This window comes from Trifolium pratense, linkage group LG1, assembly GCF_020283565.1.
Source record: "Trifolium pratense cultivar HEN17-A07 linkage group LG1, ARS_RC_1.1, whole genome shotgun sequence".
In the NCBI taxonomy this organism is placed as follows: domain Eukaryota; kingdom Viridiplantae; phylum Streptophyta; class Magnoliopsida; order Fabales; family Fabaceae; genus Trifolium; species Trifolium pratense.
The window spans coordinates 36,417,593-36,428,882 of record NC_060059.1 but is presented as its reverse complement, the minus strand read 5'-3'; the positions used below and the strand labels follow the sequence as shown (position 1 = coordinate 36,428,882).

Sequence of the window (11,290 nt, the reverse complement as noted above, 5' to 3'; positions counted from 1 at the left end):
TCAGGATCCCTCTCATTCCGATGTGATTCGTTTTTGCCTTGAAGCTGCCAGGAGCCTCTAATTGTCATGCCTCATGTACTAACAACCACTCCCTGCCCTCGTCAGATCGGGCGTTACACAACAGGCATAAATGATATTGTACCCAAATCATACATTTTTTAATGGATATTAATTTCAAATGAGTGATTGGAACTGTTGTTGGATCACACCATATAGGTGCTTTGAAGAAGTCATCAATATAATATACTCCCTCAGTTGCTATTTATAAACCATTTAAAAAAAAAAAAACTAAATATAAGTCATCTTTCAAGTTAATAATTTTTAATACATTTTTCAAATATATTTCGAATTAATATTATTAATTTACTTTGTAAGATGAAAAACGATTTTTTAGTACATTCAGCTAGAAAGAACAATTTAGTAATAATTATGCACAAGATATACACATTAATTATACTGTCATTTTTTTTATAAACTTTTGTTAACACTATCATTTTTTTATTTTTTTTATATTATTTGTAAAAAGTGACAATCGTGTTTATAATAAGGGCATGGTATAAAGACTATACGTAGGGTAGAAAATAAAATGAGTCGAGTTAAATTGAACTTAATTCAGTTTAGCTCGATACAAATTAAATCGATTCAAAATTTAACTCAAATTCATTATAAATGCCTACATATTTATTGTAAATTTTATTACGAGATTATAGATTAATTTTATTAGCTTATAACTGTTTTTGACAAGCTATTATAGCTCATAGTTTTTTTTTTTTTTTTTAACTTTGTCTCTCTCTCATCTTATTTTAAAAAATTAAACATTAATAAATATATTTTATTATGTCATTTCATATTTATAAGTTAGTTTAACTTCTAATTTTACCAAACCTTACGAATTCAATTAGCTAACTTATCTACTATAAACTACAAGTTCATCCGTTCTAAACTAATTTATCAGTTATTCACTATTTTTTGCCAAACAGAACCTACATGTAATTTAGAAAAAAATAAAGACGAATTACACAGATGCTATTGTTTTTAAGAAAAAATCTTGAATTACGCGTGAAGGGCGTAAGATACACTGGAAAAAGTTCAAAAAAATTACTATTTACCAGTGCTTGGTAATTTCATTATCAAAATGAAGACAATTTAGCCTTATTTATTTCCTTGTTACAAAGATGCTATTGTTTATAAGCAAAAATCTTGTACTTGTGGATGTTTTGGCTAATTTCATGAATTGAAGCAACTATAGCAGCCAATGAGACAAGCATACAAAGACAATTCAAAGATTGAAGAGCACACCACCTCAATGATAGTGCTTTTATTTGTCTCTGAGCAATGTGCATTTGTATAGGGAAAAAGACAACTAAAGGTCCGAACCCGATTGCTCCTAGCAGTGAAAGAACTTGATTGAAAAATGGCATTGCCATGGCAAGAATTGTTGCTAGTATCACAAATATCGTCCTCCAAATTAGCCTAAACAAGTTTAAATTGATTGTTACGCCGCACACTTTAACCAGATAGTCTTTGTTTATGAAATTTGAGTTGGGCCACATGATATTTGCACCCATTTCAACTACGCGAAAGAATGGTTGACCCATCACCTAAAAAAAAGAGTATTATACACAAAATTTGACCAATGTATCAAGATGATAATATTTCACAATCTTGTGATAAATTGAAATAGTAATGATCCAACCTGATATGCCCCAATCATGTGGATTATTATAAATGCATCTCCAAGAGCAACTATCCAATAGGGCTCATAAAATGCAGCAAAAATGTTTCCTGGTGTCTGGTCACCAAAAGCAGCATAGCCAAGACAACTACAAAGTAGGAATATCATTGTCATGGTTGACACCCCTATTATGTTAGCCCTTTTCATTTGTTTACTTTCTGGTGGATCTGACCTTAAGGTGTCCTAAACAAAAGAATATGGAACAATCAAATTCAAGGGTAAGAACTCCAAAGTTTCAATTAATTTTTTTGTTATAATGGGAAGTTTAAATTTATTGCTACATTTTACCATTATGTCGTAAATAACAGTAGCATAAGTGCTAGCAAGTGCTATGTTTCCCATTGAACTGCAAACCCTCCACACTTTATCTGCCGCCGATAGTTCTGGCCCAATTTTTGTTCCGGTTATGCTGGTATGTGCCCCCTGTCCTGTTCTTAACCAAAATTCCTTTGTTATTAGACATAAAACTATCGTACATCTAACTTTAGACCATTAGTACAAATTCTCTTTATTGATCTTATGGTCTATAATCAACTATGCCATAAAGTCGAATGTAGAAGATCGAATTTGCAAAATAATGTAATATATGATGTTAAGATACACTAGAGATGTATTTACAATTTCGATACATTCAAGGACTAATGTGACAACAAATTCCACTTCCAATAACCAAAATTATTATTTGCCCAAATTCAAGTACCTGGGAGAAGGATTGAAAGACAAAGACCGATTGCAATGAACACATAACCAAATGAGGTGATAGCAGCAACAGTTGATATCCACGTCAGTTTGTGAAAGTTTGGAATTTGAGACAAGAAAAGTTGCAATGTCCCAAAACCAATCATGTAGGGATTATAAGAACTTCTGCAATCAGCATCAGGTCCTTTATTGTGGACGCAAATAACTTTGTTTATTGCTCTGCCATATATTACATTCATAGTCATAAACTACAAAATATGGGCCAAAAACTTGCTTAAATTAATTTGTATTTGAGAAACTTTAATTTAATGTAATACTGTTATAGATGCATATAATAAGTTATATATGTAATTAACATACGCCAAGCTTGTGGCTGAAGTTATTGTGTAGCCAACTGTGATCCCAGCAAGCTTTCCATACAAAATCAATCCACAAATCACATGCATCGTTCCACCTATTATCAGGTACAAATATAAAATTAAGTAAATTCAAATATGTCAAAAATGTACCTTATGTGTACCAGGGTAGAAGAGTACCTAAGTAGACCTTGACAGCTTGCATATAAGTATAATTTCTCTTGCCAAGGACAGGGTCTGGATATCTATAGCAATCTGCTACAAGACTGTAAGTGAAAACAGAAATGGATGCAAAGATCAATATACTGGCTATACCAGCTATCCATCCTAGTTGAGCCATGGCCCATGCTAGAGCCAACACTCCTGCCCCAACTACCACTGTTATTATGTGTGTTGTTGCTGTCCATACATTCCCTGCAATGCAAACATCATTAATATTCTATTCATCAGCTTATTCAACTTTTTTCAAGGATTAAAGTTCTACTATTTTTGACGGAAGGATTAAAGTTACCATTGAATCTATTTCCTTTACGATATGTTAACAACACACTCTTTTCACCAAGGTTATGTTATAATCTTAAAAATTAGACTTCTAATAAAAGTTAAGTGAAATTTTCAATTTATATAATCAACAACCGTTTTAAAGTGTTCTGTAGAAACACCAGCAAAAATTGTACTCAAAGTCGCATCTACAAGAATGATTTCTAACGCCTATGGTTCAAAACTGTCGCCGCTATTAATTTTATTAAAATTAAAATTGCTCTCTATGCCCTATCAAAGAGTATTATTGTTTTGGTGCAGTATTGCATTTACATAGTAAAACAGATCCGGTAAGAATAGGCAATGTCTTTATTCACCACAAAAACAAAATCATTCTCGTATGTCAAGACTACAGCTACTGTTTTTTTTATCATTTGGCGTGAAAAAAACACCAATTGTTTTCAAAATTCTATAAATTTACATAACCAATATTCCATCTGACCACAATTATAAGCAAAAGTTAAATTTTTAGATCCATTGAACAACTGATATTTCTGATCTATACAACAGCTATTCAATGAATCTGAAAAATAAACTTTTGTTTATAATCGTTATGGAGGGAGTACATGCTTGATATATATAATAAAATGCTGACAAAAGATAAATATTTTCGTTTGAATTGACTTATTTTTTAACTTATGCAAAACAGCTTATGCAAATAACTAAATTTTTATGTATTATTATTAGTTTATCAAGGTAGTTAACGTAAAAATAGCTTATAGAAATACAATTTTCGTCAGTGAAAACTTATAAATTAACATAAAATCTTATTTATTTACCTAAGTTGTTTTTTATAACCTCAAAAATAAATCAATCAAAACGGACTTATAGTACTTGATTAGGTGAGTTTTTATAAACTAAGTTGGTGCCCATAGTAGTTTTAACAAATTCATCCATCGTAATTTTGATAAACTTACAGTGATACATAACCGTACATCTAATGAATATCCCAATAATCACTTTCACTACCACAACAAATGTTAACAGAATCACTTTTGTAGAAGCTTTTCTTTTTCTTTTTGAAACAGTAGAACTAATAAATGCATTTCATTCATATAACTAAGAAGAATATCATAAAAACCAAATTCCATAAGTCTGGAACATGACTATAGAAACATGCATGATAAGCTACTAATTTCAAATTAACCAACCTAATTGAATAATCGATTCCTAAATTAATGAAAATAGAGAAGAGAGTATATATATGTACCAGTTCTTCTAGGTCTTCCATCATCATCAAGTTCCAAATTCTTTTCAATAACTTGAGGTTGTTGATTTTCCGCCATGATAAGAGTTTGTGTAAATGTAATGGTATTCATTAAGATTAGAGATCCCTTGTATATATAATACTTTGTTTCTTTGTTTCTTCAACTTTCCAATTATAGAGATCGTTCCACAAGCCGTATTATTTGGGGAAGGAAGGTAGTTATCTTTTCCTACACCACTGTGCGTGCTAAAAGATAGCATACAGAGAGTGACATTGATGGATTAGATTAGATTAGATTCCATACTTTTTGTTTTTCTTAAGTTATAATCATAAATTAATTCAAAAACAGATTAATTAAATACGTGGAATTGTCTTTATCATGATTTGAAAAATTGATGTTTGATAAATGTTTAAGTCAAAGTCAAATGAATCAAAACTAATCTTCAATAATAAATACATGTAATCTTTTTTCTTTTAAAACAAACACAATCGACTCATTTCTTTTTTTGACGTAAATCGTAGGGAAGGCAACGGGCGTCCATGGGTGCGGGTTTGACACTTACCAAACCCACACCCGAAATCATCACCCAAACCCAAACCCAAACCCAAAGACTGTTCGGGTGGCAAAACAACACCCACGCCCACACCCATTGGGTTCGGGTTTTTTCCACCCAAACCCAAACCCGTAGCACATTTGAAAATAATTTGCAAATTTAAGAAATTAAATTCCAACATACACTTTGAATTAAATTATAACTAAAATTAAGGTCTTCCAAGAAAATTCAAACATAGACTTTCAAGAAATTAAACTACAACTAAAATTTAAGGTCTTCCAAGAAAATTGAGGGAGACTATGGGGGTAATTAGGTAATTATAAAATATTTCGGGTGGGTGTATGGGTTTCGGGTGTGGGTTTGACTGATACCAAACCCACACCCATATTATCGGGTGTCACCCAAACCCAAACCCAGTCAAATCGGGTTTCGCCCGTTGACTTGGGTTTGAGTTCGGGTGGGTCTCTCGGGTTTGGGTTTTTTTGCCATCCCTAGTAAATTGGATATTCTCTACGAGTAATTGTAGAGACTAATTCCTCGAGCTTTGTGTATTCAAATGAGTGGCAAACTCTCATAATTAAGAGTTTTAACATTGCTGCATGCTCATGCTAGTGATTGAATCTAGAACTTTGTTTAAGTTAGAAAAGAATGATGTCATCTCATCTAAGTGTTTTTGGGTACAATAAACTCATTTCATTAATACTAAAAGGTTCGATACAACGAGAAACACAATTAAAAAAATGCGATTAGCTAGACCAAGAAATGACCACTTTAGATAAAGTGTGAGTCGCCATATTCGCTTGACGTTTAATAAACTTGATCTCAAAGTTTGAATTATATTGTAACAACGAATTAATCGACATAATAATAGAGTTCAATTCCGACACACCATTATGATTAGTTTGTATAGAATCCACCATAATTTTAGAGTAACACAATATTGGACCACCCTCTAGAAGATAGCCAATAATAAATACATGTGTTGGAAGTGTGGCATGTGGCTCTTTGGTGAATTTGGAAGGTGAGAAATGATGGTGTTGGAAGTGGTGGATTCTATAAAAATGCTCTCTTTGGGAGTGGCTAATGGCAAAAAAATTGGGAACCCCTTGTATGTTCAATGAGTGATCTTCATACGATTATACGAGGTTAAGTTGTTAGCATTAAATTGACACATAGATAATAAACACTTGCAAGTTGTAGTTTTTGTAAATAAAAATTTATGTTTTATTCCCCCATAATATTTAAGGGACATGAACCTCAACTATTCTAATTTCTATTTGAGTACAACTTGACTTTGTCATTTTAGTTTATAATTATATGGACCATATGAACCAGTGGTGTCCTACATTTTGATTGTATTTGTTTTGATGCATAAATAAATAAAAATGAGATTCTTTTCACCAAAAAAACAAAATTAAATTAAATTTTCATAGTGTATACAAAATATTATTCAGTCAATTATTTTACTAATTTGTAATTTGTAATAGCCTTAGTTTTGGAGGAAAAATAATTAAAGCAGTTAATGTTTGTATTGTTAATTTGTTAGCATTATTCTAAAAGTCAAGATGAAATCCTTAACTTTCTAATCCTTTTTTCAAAAGAATCGTATTATTTAAATATCAAAAAATTGATACAGTATTTAAACACGGTATAAAATCACATCGTCTAAGCCACCATGTTTAGTTTAATAGTGAGGGATTTAAGTAATATGGTAGAGGTTATAAGTTCGATACTCGACTCTATTGTAAATAAAAAAAAAATCACATCGCCTATAATTGTTAATGTGCCTAAAAAGAGAGAAATATAAAAACAATAGTGTATACAAACCGTATGCAATTAAATTACAGTGTTGGAGATCATATTTTTCAAAATACGTTCTCTTTTTAGCATGCTTGAGTATTGTGTTGTCTTAATCCAAAGCAAATAACACCATACAAATTGCTAGCTTATTGTTCTTCAAAAGCGATTAATACTGGTCATTTTCTTCTACTTATATGTGGATGGAGATTGCTGCTTTACTACTACTACTACTACACAATGGAATAGATGTGACCAAAACAGAGACTCAAATCTCATAGGTTCTTTAATTTGTGATTCTTCACTATCAATCTACAATTTATTTTGATAAAAAAAAGCGCATTCCGCGTGAACCGGCATTTTTTAAAGACAACAACATCACTTAAGAAGGGAATATTTTGTTCTTTCTAATATACACTAGTACTGATAAATAATGAAACTATTATAATATGATCTTGCAAGTGATAGTGACATGCTTGAAAAGATTCCATTTTAAATCAACAGTATTTTTTTGAAGAATAATAATTAAATCAGATGATTATTTAAAATGAATATTGTATACATATGTTAAATTATTTGGATTCCGTCAAATAACCGATTATCCCAAAAGCTTAAGCTGTTAGGATAAGGCTACATCAATGATTTTATATTATTTCTAACACGCCCCCTCACGCAAGAGCTCACTTGGGCTTGAAGCGTAGATAATGCATAGGCTCATCTACCATATGCTTAAATTCCACTTTTTAATTAGAAAGTGAGGGGAGCGGGGATCGAACTCTAGACCACTTAGTCATAGAGGCTCTGATACCATCTTAGAAATGGATATGAGCCTCTCGACGATCCGTTGAGCCACCTGTTATCAGGTTTCCGCTATCGGGCCACCTACTGTTTATATCCACGCACCAAGCTCAATAGTGTTGGGAGTGTGCGTGAGGGGGTGTGTTAAGAGTCCCACATCGGTTGAGAGATGGCCTGACTGAGTGTTTATATACTAGAAGCAATCCTCACCTTACAAGTCGGTTTTGTATGGATGAGTTATGCCCAATATTCATTTCTAAGAGTTTCTAAGGCCAAAGTTAATTGACAATTCCAAAAATATTTGTCAGTTGAATTAGGACTTGTGTACAATAATTTTCAACTCTAATCATTCACGAATCAGACATGGTTTTTTTTTGTGGAAGACAATCAGACATGGTTATATGCTCAAGATTTACTCTTCTCACTCTCAAAAACCAATGTCCCACCCCACGAGTCATAGTCTCCAAGGATATCAAGCATAACGCACTAAAATTTAAGGGAACTGGTTGTATCCTTTGTTAAGGAATCTTCTCACATGCGCTATAGAAAGAGACAGGAATGGTGTAAATGCATGAATGAATATTGAATAGTGATAAAATATAATGACAGCAAATGCAGCACACAAAGACTTACTATAATCATACAAGATATAATCAAAGGCAACTATGAAACATACGCATAAAGATTAAACATTACATTGGTCCGAGTAAAACAGAACTCATCACTTATATAACATCTCAGGTTCGAGCCTTGTGGATAAAAAAAATAGGGTTGTCTGGCGAACATTATTCACCGCCAAAGTGGATGTAGTTCACATGGTTACCAAAAAAACACACAGATAAAGTTATTAAGTTGTATTATTAAAAGTCACCGCACATGCAAACACTCCACAATACTTATGCAATTTGAGAATGTACAAGTGGAGGGAGATCAAGACTGCTACAAAACCAAGGGAAGACTTTAGTCACTTTCTCTAAGGAGGACCAATACATTTAGGAACACTCCACAAAACTTATTGAAGATGGTAATGCACATGTCGGGGCACCAAGATTGGTATTTGATGCTCTATGGAGAGACTTTACTCACTTTATATGAGATGACTGCGACAAATCGTGTTTCATGTCGATAACTTAAGCACAATGCAAATTACAACATTTGCCACATGTGGAGTACTACCAGCCACATTTTAGCTAAAACCATAAGGTCTTCGAGATGCAAATTAACATAAGTCGATAACGAACAGGTTAGGAGACAAAATTGTGGTTTTCTACTTATTATATTCTTAGAGGGGGTGTCACATGAATACCCGAGTTCACTTGCGTGATACTTATGATTTCTTAGCTACTGATTTGGTGGAAATATGAAGATTTGTGAGCAAACCTATGGCCAAAATCCCCTGCAAAAGGAAAAAACAAAGACGCATCAAATACAAGGCTTTGTGGTAAAAAGATGATGAAGAAATTAAGTAGAACATATAAGATTAAAAGTGAATTTCTGACCATATAAGTGAAAAATCAATAAGTCTCGTTAGGATTTTCTTTGCTTTGGATGAGGGGAACACCGTCTTTTCTCCAAACTATGCGGTCTTCACATAAAGCCTCTGCCACCTCAACATATAATTGGTGCTCCTAAATTTGGAAATCAAAACAACCAGTTAATAACCTTTTCATTGCATAAATGTTGTGGTGCATGAATGCATCTTATGACAAATATATTAATTAAATTTCATTCAGGATTAAAGTTGCTCAATGGTTTAAAGTGCAACAATTTTTTCGGAGTTGATTGATGATATAAACTTCCATTACCTCTCTTAGAACCCTTGCAGCCAACTCTTCTGCAGTATCATTAGCAAGCACAGGGACAACACGCTGGGCAAGGATTCGCCCTGTGTCATAGTGCTCATCCACAAAATGAATTGTGGGACCCGAAAACCTAACATAGAAAATGATGCAAAGATAAGTAGCAAGGAAAAAGCATAAAAATGTTTCATAAAAACAACATAATTATTTTGACAGAAATGTACCTTGCGCCTGAAGCAATTACTGCTTTGTGCACTTTCATACCATAGCATCCCTTGCCTCCAAAAGCTGGAAGAAGTGATGGATGGATGTTAAATATAGATCTTTCATAAGCTCGGATCAGTTCCGCTGGTATAAGTTTGAGATATCCAGCTAAAAGAATAAAATCGACCTCAAATCTCCTGTTGAAAACATGTATCCTTTGCTATTAATATTTAATACAACCACATCTCCATGTAGCAAATCACTGTTTTTTTAATCTCTTTTGCAAATTTACTTATATCTAAATCCAACCCACAGCTCAGCCCCTTACCTTAGGCAGGCATGAGGCATCAAGGTCGGAAACCCCAAGGGTCGGGCCTCAACCGATCTACTGATAAGGTAAGGGGAAAGACAACTGAATAAATAGACCTATCCTATAAAGATTATTGATTTTGGTTTCCTTTGCATTTCAACTTTGAAGTAAAGCAGTCACATGACATATCAAGTGAAGTTCCAATGACACGTCGACCTCTAGCGTATAGCATTCATTAAATACTAAAAGTTAAATGCAATAGCAGAAAATGAAATAAAGAAGCATCTAACCTTAGTGTAGCAACAAGGTCATGTGGAGACAATCCATCAGATTCAGCCTTTGGTTTAGGGAACACTATAACCGGTATACTATGACTCCTTGCATACTCGGCACCTCCACACTCTAATATTTAAAATTACATTACATTATCATGAGAAGCTCAAAGGGAAGTAAAGGGGTAGTTAGTTAGATGGAGCATTACCGGTTTTATTCGTAACCAATACAACGACATCTCCATGAAGTGATCCCCTTTTGGATGCCTCGTGAATTGATTTAAAGTTCGATCCTCCGCCGGACACAAACACAGCCAGCTTTTTCCTCCTCGCAACCTCATTCCCCTTGTTTCGATCTGCTACAGTATTACTGCTACTGCTACTACACCGTACTCTCCTCCTCCTAGAACTATAAAATTCGTCTTTTTTTCCAATGCTGATACTAGGAACCTCAAAATTCTGGGATTGAATAGAAGGATATGAAGAAGAAGAAAACAAAGAAGGGAACTTCAAAGAGAAAAGTTGTTTTCCAATTGGAATTGATGGCGCGGATGATGATAATTTTGGGGAAAATCCAGAAACAATATGTTGAATTTCCATAAAAATTTTGGTTTAATAAAAAATTCAAAAAAAAAAAATAGTTTCGTAAGTGTAAGGGATGGTGACTACAATTTAGCTAGGTGACGAATGTAAAGTGGCAGTGGTTCAAAGTACCAAAAGGAACAGAACAACTACCCTTAAGAGATGCTTTACCGCCGCCGCCGGATAGAAGTGGTAGCGTGAGTTTGGGAGAAGCCACAATTCCAAGCTTCTGTGATTTCCGTTCTGTATCAGTAACAGAGATGAATGGGTTTGGGTTTTTTTTACACAACCCGACCCGTTATCCTCTAGCTTCTATTTTTTTTGGTACAAGCGTCGACTGTTTTTTTTTTTTTAGTCTATAAATATTTTACTTTAATTTTCTTATTTAAGAAAAAAAAATTGTAAACTTATTTTTTGAGTAAACCACCAATTTCGTG

The 11,290-nt window shown here is 33.3% G+C and overlaps 2 protein-coding genes across 2 annotated transcripts; both read right to left on the bottom strand.

The window, feature by feature from the left end:
• Window positions 1-1,088: 1,088 nt before the first annotated feature.
• On the bottom strand, window positions 1,089-4,826 carry LOC123902899 (amino acid permease 8-like). The gene is made up of 7 exons (XM_045952722.1): window positions 4,541-4,826; window positions 2,971-3,204; window positions 2,795-2,888; window positions 2,436-2,653; window positions 2,024-2,163; window positions 1,697-1,918; window positions 1,089-1,601 (listed from the first exon to the last, which is right to left on the bottom strand). The coding sequence occupies exons 1-7, from the start codon at window positions 4,647-4,649 to the stop codon at window positions 1,179-1,181; spliced, it is 1,440 nt and encodes a 479-aa protein (XP_045808678.1). The 5' UTR covers window positions 4,650-4,826; the 3' UTR covers window positions 1,089-1,178.
• A 3,510-nt stretch (window positions 4,827-8,336) lies between these two features.
• LOC123902898 (phosphoribosylglycinamide formyltransferase, chloroplastic-like) lies at window positions 8,337-11,145 on the bottom strand. Its single transcript, XM_045952721.1, has 6 exons — window positions 10,481-11,145; window positions 10,290-10,401; window positions 9,710-9,886; window positions 9,492-9,618; window positions 9,186-9,314; window positions 8,337-9,082 (listed from the first exon to the last, which is right to left on the bottom strand). Exons 1-5 carry the CDS (start codon window positions 10,869-10,871, stop codon window positions 9,201-9,203), a joined length of 921 nt encoding a protein of 306 aa, XP_045808677.1. The 5' UTR covers window positions 10,872-11,145; the 3' UTR covers window positions 8,337-9,082; window positions 9,186-9,200.
• Between the last annotated feature and the right edge of the window lie 145 nt (window positions 11,146-11,290).

Coding starts and splice junctions, on each gene's coding strand:
- LOC123902899 (XM_045952722.1), bottom strand. CDS start 4,649: ATGAATACCATTACATTTACACAAACTCTTATCATGGCGGAAAATCAA. Junction 2,164..2,435: donor TCTTTCAATCCTTCTCCCAG/GTACTTGAATTT, acceptor GGTTAAGAACAG/GACAGGGGGCACATACCAGC. Junction 1,919..2,023: donor CTGTTATTTACGACATAATG/GTAAAATGTAGC, acceptor TCTTTTGTTTAG/GACACCTTAAGGTCAGATCC.
- LOC123902898 (XM_045952721.1), bottom strand. CDS start 10,871: ATGGAAATTCAACATATTGTTTCTGGATTTTCCCCAAAATTATCATCA. Junction 9,619..9,709: donor GTAATTGCTTCAGGCGCAAG/GTACATTTCTGT, acceptor TTTCTATGTTAG/GTTTTCGGGTCCCACAATTC. Junction 9,315..9,491: donor CTGCAAGGGTTCTAAGAGAG/GTAATGGAAGTT, acceptor TTCCAAATTTAG/GAGCACCAATTATATGTTGA.